Source organism: Pituophis catenifer, unplaced genomic scaffold (genome assembly GCF_029215685.1).
Source record: "Pituophis catenifer annectens isolate HBS135680 unplaced genomic scaffold, rPitCat1.0.hap2 SCAF_1, whole genome shotgun sequence".
Taxonomy (NCBI): Eukaryota; Metazoa; Chordata; class Lepidosauria; order Squamata; family Colubridae; genus Pituophis; species Pituophis catenifer.
Genome location: NW_027256881.1, coordinates 173027486 through 173047749, shown reverse-complemented (window position 1 = coordinate 173047749; position 20264 = coordinate 173027486). Strand labels below are relative to the sequence as shown.

General features: G+C 40.3%; 1 protein-coding gene across 6 annotated transcripts in view; it reads left to right on the top strand.

Annotated features, from left to right (window-relative positions):
- SPAG16 (sperm associated antigen 16) overlaps positions 1 to 20264 on the top strand; it is a 581714-nt gene that overhangs the window by 69285 nt on the left and 492165 nt on the right. For all 6 annotated transcript variants that reach the window (XM_070933195.1, XM_070933193.1, XM_070933192.1 and 3 more), the window contains 2 exons: positions 9910 to 10058; positions 11348 to 11478. In XM_070933195.1, the coding sequence (XP_070789296.1) occupies positions 9910 to 10058; positions 11348 to 11478 (280 nt within the window). The remainder of the gene's footprint in view (positions 1 to 9909; positions 10059 to 11347; positions 11479 to 20264) is intronic.

Here is a 20264-nt window from a genome sequence, read left to right as displayed (position 1 = left end):
TTTTGTTGTGTGTGGCTAAAACTAAAATTTTCCAATTTTTATGATTCCTGATTGGTCAGCAATTCTTAAGTGACTTACAAAAAAGCCACTCTTTGACTAAAAAAGGAGTTAAGAAGATGGAGGAACAAAATATTACAGATGTATTTGAAAAATCTTTAAATAAAACCCATCAGTTCATAGAACAACTGTGCTCCAAGGATGTTAAAAAGACTATTCAAACTACTTCAGAAATGCAAATATGTGTAGAAAATTACCAAACCACTGAGGCAATTTCACAAGGAGCTGACAATGCGGAGGAGTCAACTGTAATTCTGGAATATAAACCTGACATAAATTTTTATCATGAGACTTTAAATAAAAGCTTCCCAACACAATTGAAAGAAGAGCTCCAAGAAAATGTGCAACTTTTAAAAGGAAAAGTTCGGGACTTTTTCCTCATGGATATTAACAATGCTGAGAAATGTTTGAGAAAAAGAGCTTATGACAAACATTCCCAAGAAGAAAAAGATTTATTCCATGAAGACAAGCTGGAAGAAGTGACTTAAAATGAATGAGTCAATTGGGATTAGGATTTGTAATTGAAAGAAAAAATTAATCTGAAGTTTGAAAATGTATTTTCCCCTTTATATATAATAATAATAATAATAATAATAATAATAATAATAATAATAATAATAATAATATATATATATATATATATATATATATATATATATATATATATATATATATATATATATATATGTAGGTCTTTGGTTATTCGGGTTTTCTCCCGCGTAAAATTGGAGGTGTCTTGGTAACGTTTCGACGAAGTCTCATTCGTCATCTTCTAGGAGCATGAAGCGGAGAACACCAGCCTGAAGATGACGAATGAGACTTCGTCGAAACGTTACCAAGACACCTCCAATTTTACGCGGGAGAAAACCCGAATAACCAAAGACCTACATACAAACACCCGCGAAAACCTCAGAATTTTTATATATATATATATATATATATATATATATATATATATATATATATATATATATATATATATGTTTTCTCAGACTCAAACCCACACTGATAATGAGCCACGACCAAGGACCAGAAGCCAGACCGCAGCTGCATCATTAGCCACTTTAAACCCCTCCAATCCATACATGAAGCAGACTGACACCCACCATGAAGAGCTCGCACGGCCACAAACACGAAGCCAAACAACAACAACGCAGCTCACCAGCTCAAATCCCCCTGCAACTCAGACTAAGCTGAGCACAACCAAGCCCCCACCCAAACAGAACACACCCCCAGCCAATCAGAGCACAACCAACCCCCCATCCAATCAGAGCACAGCCAAGTTCCCACCCAATCAGCTCACACCCCCACTAGCAGTTAAAAGGAAGAGACAGCTGCGATCTCACATTGCTCCTGGAAGCACGAAGCCGAGAACACCAGCCTGAAGATGACGAATGAGACTTCGTCGAAACGTCGCCAAGACACTTCCAATTTTACGTGGGAGAAGACCCGAATAACCAAAGACCTACATATATATATATATATATATATATATATATATACACACACACACACCCACACACACACACACACACACACCCACACACACACATATACATATACATATACATATACATATACATACATACATACATACATACATATATATATATATATATATATATATATATATATAATGCTTAAGTAATTCCTAAAGTTTATAAACTATTATTGAAAGTGTATTTGAAAATATATATGTTAAGAGAAAGTTAAAGAAAAAGATGTATTAGTCTAAAGAAACATCTAAAGGATGTATACAAGAAGAAAAAAAATTCTACGAGGGTAACTTGGAAGAGTGATATAAATTTAATGAGTTAATTGGAGTTGGTTGGTATTGCTTTGAAAGTGAACTTTAAAGTATGTATGCTAAGAGGAAGTTTAAAAAGATGTATTAGAATTTTTTAATGTTATAAATGTTTTTAAAGAAAGCTTAGTGTTTTAAAATGGTTGAGAAAAATATTTTTTTCCTTTAAGGTTAAAAAATCTGAAAGAATACAGTGAATTTTGTTAATATAAATGGTGATAGTTTATAAAGATTATTAAGTGCAAATAGAAATACATTATTTCAACAGCAAGGAAGATAAAGCTGTAATGGTTAAATTGATTGTTCTATTCAAAGAGGATATATTTATGTTTTTTATTTGGATATCACTTCTGGATTTTGTGCTTTTGAGGGGAAAAATGAAACTTTGACTTTGGTTTTGCTGATTAAATAGCTTTGTTGTTATAGAAATGGCTAGTTATATACTAATGTGTAAAAGTAAAAAGTTGAGGTTGTAATGTTGCTATCTTGTATTGTGCCAAAAAGAGTCGGAAGTCAACACCTTTTTCTTTCTTCCCTTGTACCTCATATTTTCCTCTCTTCCTTTTCCCTTCCCTTCCCTTCCCTTCCCTTCCCTTCCCTTCCCTTCCCTTCCCTTCCCTTCCCTTCCCTTCCCTTCTCTTCTCTTCCCTTCCCTTCCCTTCCCTTCCCTTCCCTTCCTATTTTTATTTTTCTTTGTATTTTATACATTGATAAAATAATAAAAGTTATATATAAAAAAGAATTTATAGCCCAACCTGCCAAAAACCTAACTATAAGAAACAGACTAGAAATAAAAATTAAAATAAGCAAGAAAATAGTAAGAGAATACCTGTCTGATGTTGATGAATATAAATCATCGAGACCTGATGAATTACATCCCAGAGTTTTAAAGGAGTTGGTAGATGTCATTTCAGAACCATAGTACCATATCTTTAAAAAAAGTCCTAGAACACTGGTGAACTACCAGAGGATTGGAAAAGACCTGATGTGGTTCCCATCTTCAAAAAATAACCAGACCCAGGAAACTATAGACCAGGGGTCCTCAAACTAGGGCCCGCGGGCAGGGTACGGCCCACTGACATAATGTATCCGGTCCGCGCAGTGGTGGGATTCAGCCCCACTCCCTGCCCTGCCCCCTGCCCCACCACTCCCACCCACTCCTCGCCTGGCTGGCTTTTCCTGGCTGACAAGGGGCCCGGGGAAGAGGTGCCTCACCTGCTGCGGCTGCCAGAGGGGAAGACAGCCAGAGACTGCAAGGTCCCTGTCTGGCAACAGGGACTCTGCAGCTGGCCCTCCAAGAAACAGGCAAGGTGGTGGCAGCACTTGCATCGGCAGCAGGCAGAGGGGTGGGGGCGGGTGAGGAACGTGATATGGATCACACGCCTGCTCCATCCCATGTGGCTGGGACAAGGCCAGGCGTGAAATGCTCCCGGTTCGGACCGGATCGCCCAATCTGGTAGCAATGACAACGGGCGGTTTGGAGAACCGGCAGCAAAAATCCCTGCCCCCCCCATGCCCAACTGAGCCGCACGATCATCAGAGGCTTTTTTTTTCTTTTAAAAGCATTTTTTCTACAACCTCTTTGGCCAAAAAAATGCTTTTAAAGGTAAAAAAAAAAGCTGAAGAGGTTGTAAAAAGAAATGCCTTTAAAAGCCTCTGTCGATCCCAGCTGAGTTGCCTGATCGTCAGAGGCTTTTAAAAGCATTTTTTTCCTGCAACCTCTTAAGGTTGCTGAAAAAATGCTTTTAAAAGTAAAAAAAAAAGCTGAAGAGGTTGTAAAAAGAAATGCCTTTAAAAGCCTCTGTCGATCCCAGCTGAGTTGCCTGATCGTCAGAGGCTTTTAAAAGCATTTTTTTCCTGCAACCTCTTAAGGTTGCTGAAAAAATGCTTTTAAAAGTAAAAAAAAAAAGTTGGCCATGCCCACCCAATCACATTACCCCCCCCCAAGCCATGCCCACAGAACCGGTAGTAACAAATTTTATATTTCACCACTGGACAAGGCATGCGGTTGTCCGATGCATCCAGCCTGCGGGACTGCATTCCGCTCCCCTGTACCTTAGGCTGCGGCCACTGCGAGTGGGGAAAACCGGGATTGCATTCCTCCCCCCATCTCTGCTGGGCCTGGGCAACCAGGGCTCCGATGGGGATCTGGCTTTCCCCACTCTTGGTGGCCACAGCCTAATGGACCTGTGCAAGCTGCTGACAGCCTCAGTGGTGTGCGAGAGGAACGCGCCTTTCTAACTGGCCTCTTTGCCTCGTTCAGGCTGCACGGGTCTGCTGAGTGGTGGCGGACTTGCCACTCGGGCTGCCAGGGGTAGAGACCCCCAATGATGTGCCTCCTTCACTGGAGCTGTTCGGCAGGGAGAGCAGCACTCTGCCCTGTCCTGCGAGGCAGCAGCTCCACAATGTTTTCAGGGCGCTGCCTGAATGATGCAGCTCCTTCAGATGGAGCCCCGAGGGTGCAGTCCCTTCCCTGGACTTAAGGCAGCCTTCTGCCTTGCCGCCCCACCCCCACCCTGCTGAATCTCCATTCCGAGCTCGTGCACCTGTTGACAAAGTGGGACTGGTGAGACGCGAGCAAGCTAGGGAGTGCACACAGCAACAGCCGCCGCCTTCTCCCCCCCGCCATTTGGCTGCCCGTCTTTCTCCTGCTCGGCTGCCTGAAGGAGGACAACCACCTCCGCCACTGGACAGGGAGGTGGGAAGGGCTGGCTGGCTAGCAGATCAGCGCTGCTGAGCCCCCATCTTGGGGCTTCCTTGTTACATCCACTCCAAGCGATCCCTGCCTGGTCCGATTCTGCCTGCCAGATGTGCAGAGCCCTTGCCTAAGCCTGTTGCGCAGGTTCAACAGGTGCTGAGGAAGCTCCGGCCAGTGAGATTCCAAAAGCAGATTGAGACTGCCGCAATGCGAATGGAATGGGATTCAGCAAAGTTTCTCTTCCTCACCCCTATTTGCTCTTGTAGGAGCCGTCTCTTTCCTGACAGAGAGATAGGAGGGAGACGGGGAATGGAATGGAATGGAATGGAGCAAGCTTTCTCTTCCCCACCCCCATTTGCTCTTGTAGGAGCTGTCTCTTTCCTGACAGAGAGATGGGAGGGAGAGAGTGAATGGAATGGAATGGAATGGGATTCAGCAAGGTTTGTCTTCCCCACCTCATTTCCTCTTCTAGGAGAGGGAGAGAGGGAGGGAGAGAGGGCGGGAAGGAGGGAGGAAGAGAGAGAGAGAGAGAGAGAGAGAGAGAGAGAGAGAGAGAGAGAGAGAGAGAGAGAGAGATGGATGAATGTCGATTATAACCTCCTTGGGGCTGAGAAGAATTGCTGCAAAACTGAGTTTTCTGAAGTGGACCACTAGACTTGTAAACAACTTAAAAAATGATCTAGTAAAAAGAAAAGTCAAACAAAAGCAAATAAAACACTCCAAGGAGGAAAACAAATTAAAGTTTCATTTGTGTGTATTATTTAATGGACTGCTAAATTGGCAAAATGGACTGCTAAATTGGCCGCGCCCACCCAGCCACACCGACCCAGTTACATGACCACCTAGCCACGCCCACCCAATCACATGGACACCTAGCCATGCCCACTCAGTCACATGGGGCCCCCCAACCACACCCACCTAGCCAGTCCGGGCCCCCAACAGTTTGAGGGACCCTGAAATGGCCCCCTGTTCAAAAAGTTTGAGGACCCCTGCTACAGACCAGTCAGCTAACATCAATACCTGGGAAGATACTGGAAAAAACAATAAAAACCGATCTGTGAACATTTAGAAACAAATAAGGTAATAACTACTAGCCGGCACAGGTTTGTTAAAAACAGATCATGCCAAACCAGTCTTATTTCATTCTTTGACAAAGTGACTAAATTAGTAGACAAGCGAAATGCTGTGGCCATAGTATATTTAGACTTCAACAGGGCATTTGACAAAGTAGACCACAACCTACTTCTTGGTAAGCTAGAAAAATGTGGTTGAGTTGTCCTTAATGGTAGTACGCCTACATGGAGGGAAGTAAGCAGTGGGGTACCACAAAGTTCTGTCTTAGGGTCAATGCTCTTCAATATCTTCATAAATGGACTTCCGGTTTGGTGTCGCGGCGAGACAGTCGGGAAATTAGCGGGCTCCAATGAGCCCTGTGAAAACCCCGGCTGACGAACTGCCGCCAATGGTTCTTCGGACCAGAACCGTCCTGCAGGGATGGGGAAGAAAGAGAGGCACCTCGGACAAACAAGAGGAACAGGCAAGTTCCTCGAAGGTCAGAGGGAACTCTCTGTGATTCGGCGGCGGGGGGCGGCAGCCATGGCGGCTGCCAAGAAACTGGGACAACCAGATCAAGTAATGAGCAGGAGGAAAGTGGAATGGAACAGAGTTTTTCGAAGCCGGGTGAGTGACAGCCAACCCAGGCTTGTAATAACATCAAAGGAAACATCTTTTAACTACAAAACCCCTAGCGATAAAATAGCGGCTAAGGAGCACGGGGGCAAAGAAGATTTTGAAACGTAACTTTAAAGAGGCAAAGACCCGATAGAAAATTGACTCATGAGTAAAACTAATTGAAAATGTTAAACATTGAGACATGGTCAAAGGATTGGAAAGAGTTTAAATTTGGACTGGACGTTAAAAAAAAGATTTGATACTTTTAAAACTAAAAAGAAAAAGAGAAGCCAAGTAAGACTGTTATGTAACAAACAAAATGGATACTTGTTGAACAATTGGAAATTGTGGATTACAGAGAGACACATTCTGGAGTAAAAAGGAACATTGCAATTTGGTTTTTTGTTTTGGAAAATCGTGAACTTTACAGATAACAACCATGAGAATTTGTGGAGGATGATTTCTTTGTCTGCAGGCGGCTTGACTTGGGGGGGGGGAAGAAAAGGGGAAACAACAATGGAACTCTTATAATTGGGATAACATCAACTTAAAAAGAATAAAATTGTGCAGGAATTAGAGAAGAAACAAACTGATGTATTTGACTTGGAATGGAAATAAGAAAAATAACTAAAATGATACATGGAGGACAAAATTTGAGGACATTGAAGCTGAAATGAAATATACGCAAGCAGACAAGAAAATGAAGAAACAAGACACAACAGCTGGAAATAAAGAAGACAAAGACAACGTGATTAAATATGAATAAGTAATGTACAGGTGGATAGTAATAATAAAAAGGAGGTTCTTATTTCATTTCATTTCATTTTATTAAATTTGTATACCGCCCTACTCCCGAAGGACTCAGGGCGGTGAACAGGCACGAAATAAAACACATAAATACAAAAATTGAAACATGATTAAAACCCAATTAAATAATTTTTGCCCAAGACAATTTAAAACTCCCAATAATTTAAAACGAATTAAAATTTGAGTTTAAAAATTTAAAAGAAGGGGAAAAAATTAGGCCAGGCTGGCCTGCTGGAATAGGAGTGTCTTCAAAGCACGGCGGAAAGTGCGCAGATCCAGGATCCTCCGTATCTCCATGGAGAGCTCGTTCCAGATAGTAGGTGCCCCCACAGAGAAGGCCCTCCCCCTAGGGGCTGCCAGTCGACATTGTTTGGATGATGGCACCTGGAGGAGCCCCTCTCTATGAGAGCGTACTGGCCGGTGGAAGGCTGTTTGTGGTAGTAGGCGGTCCCGTAAGTAGCCAGATCCTAAGCCATGGAGCGCTCTAAAGGTGGTAACCAAAACCTTGAAGCGCACCTGGAAGACCACCGGGAGCCAGTGCAGTTTGCGCAGGAGAGGTGTCACACGGGAGCGCCACGTTGCTCCCATAACCACCTGCGCGGCCGCGCTTTGCGCCAGTTGGAGCCTCTGGGTGCTCCTCAAGGGAACCCCATGTAGAGAGTGTTACAATAGCCACGCGATTAGAGACGATATTGTGAATAACAATAGTTATAAAGATGATTACATTGGGATTAACAGTGAAAGAATTGGGGAATATGGGGTAAAATAGAAAAGTCCAGGACTTTGATTTATAAAATAACTATATTAAGATTAATAATGGTTAGTAGAAATATGAGAAGAATATGTTACAGATACTAAAAATTGAAATATGGATGGAAGCTGTAATATATGAGAAATAGACTATGCTAAAAGAAAATATATCAATGGACATAATGAATCAATGTTTATTAAGATGATACATGGTATTATTTGAGAATAATTGATGACTATAAAAACTGGGATATTGTTTAAATACCTATAATAATTGCAATAATTTGAATATTTTCAATAACTTTAATATTTTAATATTTTCAATGTTTTTGATAATATATCTATCTAAAAAGAAAAGAAGATTGAAATAATATAGGACTATGAATTACAAATAAGAATTACTTAAACTGGTTTTTTATATAAATGATATGGTTAAAGAGACAGAATTGTGGGAAATGATTGAAATTGTATTGTAGTTTTATTTGAATTAAGAACTATGTTTCAATATTAAATTGCTATATTTTTGGGATTAGAGATAGGATCTAAACTTGGTGAAGTAATAAGGAAATAAAGATTTAATGAACATTACATGAAGTAATAATAAATGTGGGGAAGTTTTAGAAAGGGAAATAAGATTTTGAAATATAAACATGTATGACCTGTATTGTTAATTGTGAGGATTTAGGCTAAGAATTGTGAAATGTATTATGAGTTATTAATTGAATTGAGATTTAAAGTGAGTTAATAGAAGGGTAATTGTTTTGATTAAATAAATAAGAGTAAACTTTTTATAAGATGGTAATAGAGGAGATAGGTGATTTAAGATTGAGTATTGTTAATAGTGAGGATTTAGGTTAAGAATTGTGAAATGTATTATGAGGTATTAATTGAATTAAGATTTATGGGGGGTTAATAGAAGGGTAATTGTTTTGATTAAGTAAATTTGAATAAATCTTTTTAAGATGGTATTAGTTGAGATAGGTGATTTAAGATTAAGAAATAAGTATTATGGTAAAATAGAATGTATAAAATTTTATTAAAGATGATAAAAAATTGTATAAATTGACGACCGGGCTCTGTTCCAAAAAGATGTAATTTGTGTGTTAAGAAAAATAAAAAATAAAAACTTTTTGCAAAAAAAAAATAAATCTTCATAAATGGCTTAGATAAGGGAATAGAAGGGGAATTTGCAGATGACACTAAGTTAGCAGGAATAGCGAACACCCCAGAAGACAAGCTCAGGATCCAAAAAGATCTTTGCAGACTTGAACAATGGGCCCTATCCAACAACAGAAAATTTAATGTGGAGAAAAGCAAGGTTTTACACCTAGACAGGAAAAAGCAAAGGCACAAGTACAGTGTAGGTGAAACCTAGTTCAAAAACAATAACTATGTGAGGGATCTTTGAGTCCTAGTGGACGATCACTTAAACATGAGCCAGCAGTGTGTGGCAGCAGCCAAAAAAGTTAATACAAGGTTTTTGAAAAGGACTGGATAAGGTCTCCTGTTTGAACAGTGGGTTGGACTAGAAGACCTCCAATGTCCCTTACAGCTCTATTCCAATTGATTGATTGATTGATTGATTGATTGATTGATTGATTGATGAGTTATATTCTGTAATACATCTGTTGTAGATATTGCCATGTTGTGGCAATATACCTATAATATATTTTGAGGTTCCACTATTATTAATACCGCCTTGCCTAATATTTCTTCTTTTTTAGCTTTCCTTTTATAGTTTTTAATAATGAGTATTGCTTTATTATGTATTAATTATCTGTTCTTTAGCTTTATTGTGAGAGTCACTTGATTGTGAGATGGAGAGCTACATAAAACTGACAAACAAACAAACAATCTCATTTTTCCTAGTTAGGTACTGAAATCAAGATTAGATTACGTTCTGAATAATTGGATTTATAGTACCTATTTAGATCTCAATACAACTTAGGTTTTCTATAATTTGATGGAACAGAAATTACAATTTCTATTGTGGTTTACCATTCTGGGAAAAAAAAAATTCTGTTAAATGGGTAGTATAAAAAGAAGTTCTTAAATAATTGCAATAATGTTCTTTCTGTTAAATTTCTATACTTCTCTGTAATAAATTGTCTGTGCCTTATAGTTGGTCATTGGTGTGATAGAGAGGCTGGATTAGTGGGACCTTCCCAACGAGCACTTAGACAAGCCAAGGAACAGAAAGTGCATTCTGCCGTTAATGTACATGATTCAGCCAAAGATCCAGCAAAACAGATGAGCAAGAAATATCCAAAGGTACAGATGTTCTTATTTATATATTTATTTTACAAGTTTATAAGGCTACCCAATGAGTCCGGACAAGACATAATAAATACAATCCAATACAATTAAAGTAAAGAAAAAACCACCAAACACCATAAAAAGTAACCATTAAAATCAGTGGTGGGATTCAACTGATTTGCACCACTTTGGCTGAACCGGTCGTTAAAGGCCCCACCGGAAGCCTGCTCCGCCCCTTCCAGAAATCCCCACGTGCCCCGTTTTTTTTTTTTAATTTGATTTATATGCCGCCCTTCTCCGAAGACTCAGGGTGGCTTACAATGCGTTAAGCAGTAGCCTTCATACTTTTGTATATTTATACAAAGTCATCTTATTGCCCCCACAATCTGGCTCCTCATTTTACCTACCTTAGAAAGGATGGAAGGCTGAGTCAACCTTGAGCCTGTTGAGATTTGAACTTGGAGTAATTGCAGGCAGCTGATGTTAATAACAGTGCTTTAGTCTGCTGCGCTACCAGGGCTCCCAGGTAAGTGCAGGGAGGCCTACTAGGCCCAAAACGGGGCACGGGGGTGGGTGGGTGGGTGGGTGCAGTGTGGCCACGCCCACCCAGCCGGTCATTAGGGCAGAGAACCAGTTGTTAAATTATTTGAATCCCACCACTGATTAAAATATAACCTAATGCACAGAATCCACCCACCCATTATAACCCAAAGCCTAGGAAAAGAGGAGGCTTTCAGAGCTTTTTTAAACAACTGGAGCCAGATATATCAAGAGTGGTGGTGGTAGTGGTATTCCAGTAATAAATTTAGAATTTGAGCTAGTATTATTTATAATAGTAGAATCACAGCCCTGGAATTGGAATGAGCCATTTAGGCTACTGCATGATTGCTGGCTGCAACTGCCCACACAAGTAAGTGTGGAATTAGAAGTAGTATAGATAGCCACAAGTATTTTACCAATCGAATTAACTACCTTTGAAGGTCTAACAGGACCAAAAGGGGTGCACTCGGTCCATCCGAGATCAGATATATGTAATCTAGGCAATATTTATTAAAAAAGCCTGTTGGGTCAAGGGCCGTTGATCTCGCTACGGTGATCTTGCGAGACCTGGCCATGGAATGGAGTGTATGGGTTTTTAATGTTTTCTTTTAAAAAAATTTTACGGGATATTGTTCGCATTGTTTTTTGCTGTAAGCTGCTTAAAGTCCCTAGGGAGTTGGGCAGCATAGAAATGCGACTAATAAATAAATAAAAAATAAATAAATTAGTTAATTTTAATTTTTCTTACTCTATTTTGATTTAAGGATTCAGAATTTCCTGAAGGTATCCAAGTAAATCCATACCTTGCTTGTGCAAAAAAATGTGTGCGGCCATTGAAGTCTGGAATATATAGACTGAGCAACACATTGAAAGTTCATGATTTGGCAGTGACCTGGTAGGAGTTCTTAAACATTTCTTAATGATTTCATTTTATTGTTTAGCATTATAAATAAATATTTGCTTATTATTGGTTATCTAGCGATGTCAATACAATGATTTATATACATGATTTTTATAACAATGTTACATTAGGCAAAGTAACCTTGAAGAAATTATGCCATCTGAAATCAATTTAAACAATAAAGCAGTATTCTTCCTTGCAGTTGAGAATATAGAGGATGAATGTTGGAATTTAGGTCTTGGAAATAGGAGCCCTTTTGTTTCTTTTGCAAAAGATTTTATATTCTTTAAAATGTAAAACACCTGTCTATCTCTCAGTTATGACAATATTTCACATTTAATCACTCCTCTAAGTTATACATTACAATTACTTTGTAATTTATCACTGAAGATTTCTACAGTTCAGATTAAGAGCACGTTTAATAGAGTTTTCTGCCTTTCTTTGTCTACTGACTCACAATTTCTTTCTTAATGCCATTAAAATCATTTGTACTTGAAGGGGAGAATAAAAAAATTAAGTACTTGGGAAAGAGCACTGTGCGTGTTGCCTGGAATTGCTGAATGAAAGACAGGATGGAAATTTTGTAAATAACATAAATGTGAATTTAAAAGAAAAGGCCTACGCAATATTATCATTTTATTATGTCAGCTTTTCACAAAACAGTTTTGTTTGGTCACAGAACAGTGATATGAAAGCAATGGCTATTTTACCTGCCATTAAGGAACCAGGGAGGAAGGACAGTTGACTGTTTTAGCTATCAAAACTAGACTAAACAGATAGTAGCTAGATCCTATGGCAGTTGTTCTGATCAATCTTTGGTTCACCTCAGTAATTTAGTAGTTTTTGTTATTTCTGTTCTTATGTTACTTTTGGTCTCTTTGGTATTCTATTCTAATATTTATTGCATTTTATTTTCTTGTTCCTTACTTTATATTCCTACAAAATGTAAGTCTCCCACAGTCTCTTTTCGTGAAGTGGATAAATAAACCTAATAGACAAATAAACTCATTCATTCATTGTTCACTCTTTCTATCCCAGGACATACAATTTCATCTAAAGCTGTTTCTTCTGAATTTTTGTTTCTAATTTTGTTTCTAAGAGCCGTGGTTAAAATGCAGTATTGCAGCTCTTTCTGTTGATCACCAGCTGACAGCAGTTTGGCAGTTCAGGTCTCACTGGCTCAAAGTTGACTCAGCCTTCCATCCTTCCGAAGTCAGTAAAATGAGGACCCAGATTGTTGGGGGCAGAATGCTGACTCTGTAAACCGCTTAGAGAGAGCTGTAAAACACTAAAGCGGTATATAAGTCTAAGTGCTATTGCTATTGCTAATCATCACAGAATTTAGTTTAATGCCCTCTTTATCAATTTTATCATGGCTGGGCCCAAAACATGTTATCAAATTTGCATAATGCATTCACTCTGAAGCTTAGTTTTCTTTTTCCAGAAAATGGAGATTATTGACCCATAAACCAAATTACTCAAACACCAATTTTTGTCCACAAACATTCAAATGCATTTTGTAGAGTATATATATATTTATTTTGTGTTGTTAACATTCCCAATATCCTATTTAAAAAACCCTTTGGCTCTCTTGTGAGATATAGTAAAATTACCGCTACAGTTCAGCTACCATTTTCAAGCAGGAGAATAATAATGCTACATCTATTGCAAGTTATGCATTGGCATTGCATTCGGTACAATTAAAATGACCAATCTGAGGCCTTCAGTACAATCAAAGTGACCAATCTGAGACATCTTGAAAACAATGAAATTATTGGAAATTTTATTGAATTTATAAACATATATAAATTAACATTTCCATTAATATCGGATGTGCAGTGTTTATACATATGTACAAAATATATATCTGGTGTCATTTAGGCTACTTTTTGCTTTTATTTAACACACCTTTTTCTCTTCCTTTCACTCTATCATTCATCCATTCATACCACCTTCCCCACACGGTATAGTATTCTGAATTTTCATCATCGTTTATTTCATGGGTTAGTTTGGTCATCTCTGCGCACTCCAGTATTTTCCTAGTTATAAGTTCTTCTGGTGGCTGGATTTTCTCTTTCCAATATTGTGCGTAGGCCAATCTAGCAGCTGTAATTATATGTATTGTTAAATGATTCTTTTCCTTTCCATATGGCTTCTTTACTATTCCCAGGAGAAATATTTCCGGTGTCAATTCAATGTCTTCCCCAATTATTTCTTTAGCCATCCCCTAATCTTACTCCAATATCCTTTTGCTTCAGGGCATGTCCACCACATGTGAAAGAAGGTGTCTTGACCATAGCCACATTTCCAGCAGTTGGGGTGTATGTTAGGATACATCTTTGCTAGCCTAGCCGGGGCTAAATACCACCTGTGGAGCATTTTATAATGGTTTTCCTTATATGTCGCGGCTCTGGTCAATTTAAAGTTCTTATTCCATGCCTCTTCCCATTCATTAAAATTTATGTTGTGTCCAATATTTTTCTCCCATGCACTCATTTGGTTCTTTGTTATATCCTCAGCTCTATCTTCATCTAATAAATAATTGTATAATTTAGCCACAATATTTTTACCTGTTCCCATCAGGACTTTATCCAGCCCATTATATCCTAGTTCTAAGCCACATTGTTCTTTGTCTTTCTGATTCCTGGATTTTATTTGTAGATAGGTCCACCAATCTAAATTTATTCCTTCCTCCCTCAAGGCATCGTTAGATTTAAGATTTCCTCCTTCGTCTAAGATGTCTTTATACTTACACATTTTCTCCATTCCCCATCTATTGGGATAGATCAGGGCCTCCATCGTGGAGAGCCATCTTGGGACTTTTTAATAATATCTCTGCCTAATTCCAGTCCATGTTTGTATCAATGAATCTCTAATTTTATGTCTATGGAAATATGTTTTCTTATTCTTCTCTGTGTCCCATAGATATGCGTGCCACCCTCTTTGCAGATCGTGGCCTTCTAGGGTTAAAATCCTCTTATTTTCCAGGGTGGCCCAATCTCTTATCCAAACTAGCTTAGCTGCCCTATAATATGTTTCCCAATCGGGAAGTCCAAATCCTCCTATATCTCTTTTATCCTTTAAAATTTTAAGAGAGAACCTCAGCTTTTTCTCCTCCCATACAAATTCCCTAATAATTTTGTTTAGTTCTGAAAAAAATTTTTTATCTAAGTTCACCGGTATATTTTGATATAGAAATAGTACTTTGGGGAGGATGTTCATCTTAATCGCGGCTAAAGTGACATTTTTATTTTCTTCCATCTATCCAGGTCTTGTTTCATTTTCCTAATTAAAGGGGTATAATTATCATCTTTTAAGGACGAACACCTTGTGGTTATCCAAATTCCTAGATATTTTATTTTTTTAACAACCTGTAGTCCCAGCAGTTCTTCTATCTCTTTCTTCTGTACCTCGGTTACATTCTTGGTCAATATTTTGGTTTTAGTTTTGTTCAATTTAAAGCCTGCCACCTCTCCATATTTGCCCAATTCCTCTAGCACTTTTTGTCCCTATTCTATAGGGTCTTCTAAGATTAAGGCTACATCGTCCGCAAATGCTTGCGTTTTATAAACCTCTTTCCTAATCTTTAAATCTTTTATTTCTTCGTTATTTCTGATTTTCCGTAGTAGGACTTCTAGGGCCAAAATAAACAATAATGGTGACAGGGGGCATCCTTGCCTTACCCCCTTTCTAATCTGGAATGTTTTTGTCCTGTCTCCGTTTACTAGAATGCTCGCCTTTTGATTATCATAGATAGTTTTTATCATCTTTTCAAAATTTGTTCCAAATTCCATTACCTCAATTTGTTTAATCATAAATTTCCAATTTAAATTATTGAATGCCTTTTGGGCATCTACAAAAACTAAGGCCATCTGTTTTTCGGGGTGTTCTTCATAATATTCTAGGATATCCAACACAGTTCTCAAATTGTCTCTAATTTGCCTCCCCGGAAGGAATCCATTTTGATCTTCGTGTATCCAAGTATTTAGTATTTTTTTTGTTCTTTCTGCCATTATGCTCATAAATAGCTTATAATCAGTATTTAGAAGGGAAATTGGTCTATAGTTCTGAATTTGTTTTAAGTCGGCACTTTCTTTTGGCACTAGTGTGACATGCGCTTCCTTCCACGATTCTGGAATTTTAGAACCCGTCAATGCATCGTTGAAAATTTCCACTAATTTTGGTTGTAATATTTCTTCTAATTTTTTATATATTTCCCCTGGGAATCCGTCTGGGCCTGGCGATTTGTTGTTTTTAAGTTTAGAGAGAGCTGTTTTTAGTTCTTCAGCTGTTATCTTTCCATTAAGCATTTCTCTCTCTTCCTCTGTTATTTGCGGAAGCTCTGTGTTTGCCAAATATTGCTCTATTTTTCCTTCTGGAACCTCCTCTTCTTTATATAGAATCTCATAAAACTCCCTATGTCTTTCTAGTTTGTCCTCTTCTTTGTTCAACAACTTGCCCTTGGAGTCTTCTAATATATGAATTGTCCCTTTTTCGTTTTCCTTTTTTAATTTATAGGCTAGCCACCTGCCCGACTTGTTGGCATTTTCAAAATAATATTGTTTCTTCTTTTTATTTTTTGTGCTAAATCCTCTTGGTCAATGATGTTCAGTTTGTGTCTCCACATCAGCCAACTTTCTTTTGCTGTTTCATCTCCCGGGTTTTCTTGGAGTTTTCTTTCCATTTCTCCTAAGTGGTTTAAAAAATCTTCCAGGGACTTTCTTTTTTCTTTACTTTTATATGCACTGTATGATATCACAACCCCTCTTAAGTAGGCCTTCATTGCGTCCCATACTATTTCACGAGGTGTTCCTTGATTTTCATTTTCCGTGAAAAAGGACTTTATTTCTTCTTTAAGTTTTTTTACACATTCTTTATCGCTCAATAATTTGGCATTAAACCTCCATCTCTGTTGTTTCTTTCTCTTTCTCTTTCTCTACACTCTTCCACCTTATTTCTAAGGGTGTCAGCCTCCGCTTTTGCTGCTTTGGCTGCCATAGGAACCAGGAGGGGGGAGAGCTAGGGAGCTTGGGGGGGAAGCGTGCTGGAGGAGGGGCATGGCTTCGGAAGAAACGAAACTGAATCCTTGGAGTGGCTATCGGGTAACCGTCGTGGCATTCCTGATTGATGACGCTGCCAGACGTGCTTCCACCTGACCCTGGAAGACCTTTGGATTGGATGATTTATGATGGACAGTGGGAGGGAATACTTTCTATATGCATTTTTCGCGCCTATTGCTTTAATTTCAGCTTAGCCGTGGTTGCGTTCACTTCATTTCTAGTAAAAGTACCTGTCTCTAGAAATCATGGAGTCTGGGTCATTCTTTCCTGGATTTTGAAGGAAGCACACCTGACATTAAGCGGCCCTACTGGAAAGTTTCAAAGATGGGCTGAATGAAGAAATATACAAGGACTGTAGAGGGCGGGGGGTCCCCGAAGACGTGCAGAGTTGGTACATAGTAGCTGAGGATGTGGAGATCAAGCTGGCCCGAAGCCGACTCCGAGCAGGCCGTGCAGGAGACCCGTCATCCTCCTTCTACTGCAAAGGAGTGCCAAAAGTGGCTGGGGGGGGAGAGCGGAATTCAAACCCAAATCGAAGCCTTTAACCTGCTACAAATGTGGAAGGGAAAGCCATCGGGCTGCAGAATGTTTCTCCAAGCCAGTGCCAAAATCTACCGGCTCGGGCCCCAAGAAGGCCGACAAAGCGCCAGCAAAAGGCCACGACACCGCCCTGAAAGGAGAAGTCATTGAGTTCGCTCCCCGAAACCAGGGTGAGTTGGGAACTCCGACCACCGCAGATGACAGCGGGACGGACTCCGACTCCGACTCCAATGATCTGTTGAGTCAAACAGAGGACCCCATGCTCGTCCCAATAGAAATAAGGGTGCCATCCACAGGGAAACATGCGCAGATGTTAGCCCTATTAGACTCTGGGTGCACCAGGTGCATAGTCAGCCCGAAAGTAGTGGAGAAATTGGGCCTGAGGCTAAAAATGTTAAAAAGGCCCATTACGTTCTGTTAGTTGGACGGATCGATTGCAGGAGGGGGCCGGCCAGCTTTGTGATCGAACCTATTGAAATGCAATTGGGAGATCACGTAGAAAGTCTCAGATATATTGTGGTCCCTGGCATGGAACGACCCCTAATACTTGGACTGCCCTGGCTCCGTAGATGGAACCCACGGGTTAACTGGAGAACTGGGGTCCTGCTTATTCGTACCAGAAAACCGAGGCTAGAAAGGGAAGAATCCCCCCCTGGAGGAAGGTATAGAACCCGAAAGAGCGGAAGTGGCAGTAGGCCACATTGAAGGAGAGGAGAAGATTCCAAAAGAGTATTGGGATCTCCGTGAAGTTTTTAGTGAAAGGGCCTCGGATGTGCTGCCTCCCCACAGAGCTACGGACTGTACCATTGAAATACTCCCTGGGTGAAGCTCCCTAAGCCAAAAATCTACCCCATGACACCTTGTGAACTAGGGGAATTGCAAAACTTCATTGATAAAAATCTAGAACGGGGGTTTATCCAACCAGCCAGACCAAGGGTGGCGGCACCGGTATTGTTCCGAGAAAAGAAGGATGGCTCCTTTCGCTTGGTAGTTGATTATAGAAATCTGAAAGCGATTTGCGTGGAAAACGTTTACCCCCTACCACTCATGAAGGACATGCTATCTCACCTAGGAAAGGGGAAAATCTTCACCAAACTTGACTTACGGGAGGCATACTACAGAGTGAGAATTAAAGAGGGGGATGAATGGAAGACAGCATTTAGTTGCCCACTTGGATGTTTCCAGTTTAGAGTGCTCCATTTGGACTACAGGGAGCCCCTGCTCTGTTCATGCAATTGATTAACAAAGTACTGCATGAACACCTGTATAAGGGGGTCCTGGTCTACTTGGACAACATTCTTATCTACTCAGAGAACATGGACGACCATGTGAAGTTAGTGCGAATGGTCCTGAAAAAACTCAGGGCTGCTGAACTATATGCCAAACTTTCTAAGTGCGAGTTCCACCAAAGCAAAATTGACTATCTTGGATATTGCGTATCGCATGAGGGGATAGAGATGGATCCTGGAAAGGTTCGGGCCGTATTGGAATGGGCCGTCCCACGTACCCGCAAACAACTACAGAGTTTCCTGGGATTTGCGAACTTCTATAGACAGTTTATTCCCTCGTTTGCAAAAATTGTACTGCCAATAACAAATCTTCCGAAAACTAAAGGTGAGGCAAAACCAAGGCCCTCACGACCTCTTGAATGGACTATGGACTGTCAAGCGGCCTTCGAAAAGTTGAAACAATTGTTTGCTGCTGAACCAGTTCTCAAACATCCGGACATGGAAGAACCTTTTGTAGTACAGGCTGATGCGAGCGACTTGGCCATGGGAGCAGTACTTCTGCAGAAGAACGGAAAAGGGGAATTACAACCCTGTGCTTACACATCCCGTAAATTATCAGAAACCGAGAGGAGATGGGCCATATGGGAAAAGGAAGCTTTTGCAGTACGATGGGCGTTGTTAACATGGAGACAGTTTCTAGAAGGAGCAAAGCACCTTTTTGAAGTTTGGACTGACCATAAAAACCTGGAGGCGTTGAAAACACCGCGTAAGCTGTCGCCAAAGCAAGCCCGTTGGGCCCAGCACTTCAACCGTTTTAATTTCACTCTACGATACCTTCCTGGTGGAAAGAACTTCATGGCAGATGCACTTTCCAGATTGCCTCAATATAACAGCACCAAGGAGAAAGTGGTTTGTCCTATCATCCCTTCGACACAACTAGCAGCGCCAATGATTACCAGGGCACAGGCGAAGACCGATCCAGCACTCTCGGGTAAGCTACTTCAGAAACTGAAAGATGTTTTGAGAACCGATGAATGGTTTAAAACCCACTCAACTGAATGCATATTCCGTGATGGTCTAGCTTGGATTGAGGCGAAATTGTATGTTCCTGCCAGTTTAAGAGTAACAGTGTTGCAGTACGCTCATGATGCCAAGGCAGCAGGCCACTTTGGATTTGTTAAAACTCTACATCACGTTAAAAGACAATTTTGGTGGCCTGCACTCAAAAAGGACATAGAGGCATATGTAGCTAGTTGTCCGGTGTATGCCTCGGCTAAGAGACCTCCGGGGAAGCCGCCCGGTTTGCTTCAGAGTGTGGCAAGGCCGAATGCCCCTTGGAAAGAAATATCCATGGATTTTATTGTGGACCTACCAGAAAGTGAAGGCTGCACCGTCATTTGGGCGGTAACGGACCTGTTTTCCAAACAAGTGCATTTCATCCCCTGTTCTAAAATCCCTTCAGCTAAAACCCTTGCAAAATTGTTTATTCGTCATGTTTACCGATTACATGGGGCTCCAAAATGTATAATTTTGGACAGGGGTGTACAATTTACTTCCCACTTTTGGAAGGAGTTTTTAAAGTTGATAGGCTCTGCCCAGGGGTTAAGCTGCGCCCACCACCCCCAGACTAATGGGGCTTGTGAGAGAACCAATGCCGTGTTAGAACAGTACTTGAGATGTTACGTAAATTACCAGCAAGATAATTGGGTGGAACTATTACCATTTGCAGAGGTGGCGTACAATAACTCCATACATAGCAGCACCGGATTCACTCCGTTTAAGGTAGCGTCTGGTCAGGAGTTTGTGCCGATTCCCGAGCTACCACAGGATGACCCACAAAACCCCTCTTTGATTGAGTGGATAGAACAGCTACGGGGTACTTGGGCAGTAACTCGAAAAGCTTTAGATGACGCACATCGAGCACATAAAACCCAGGCTGACAAAAAAAGGT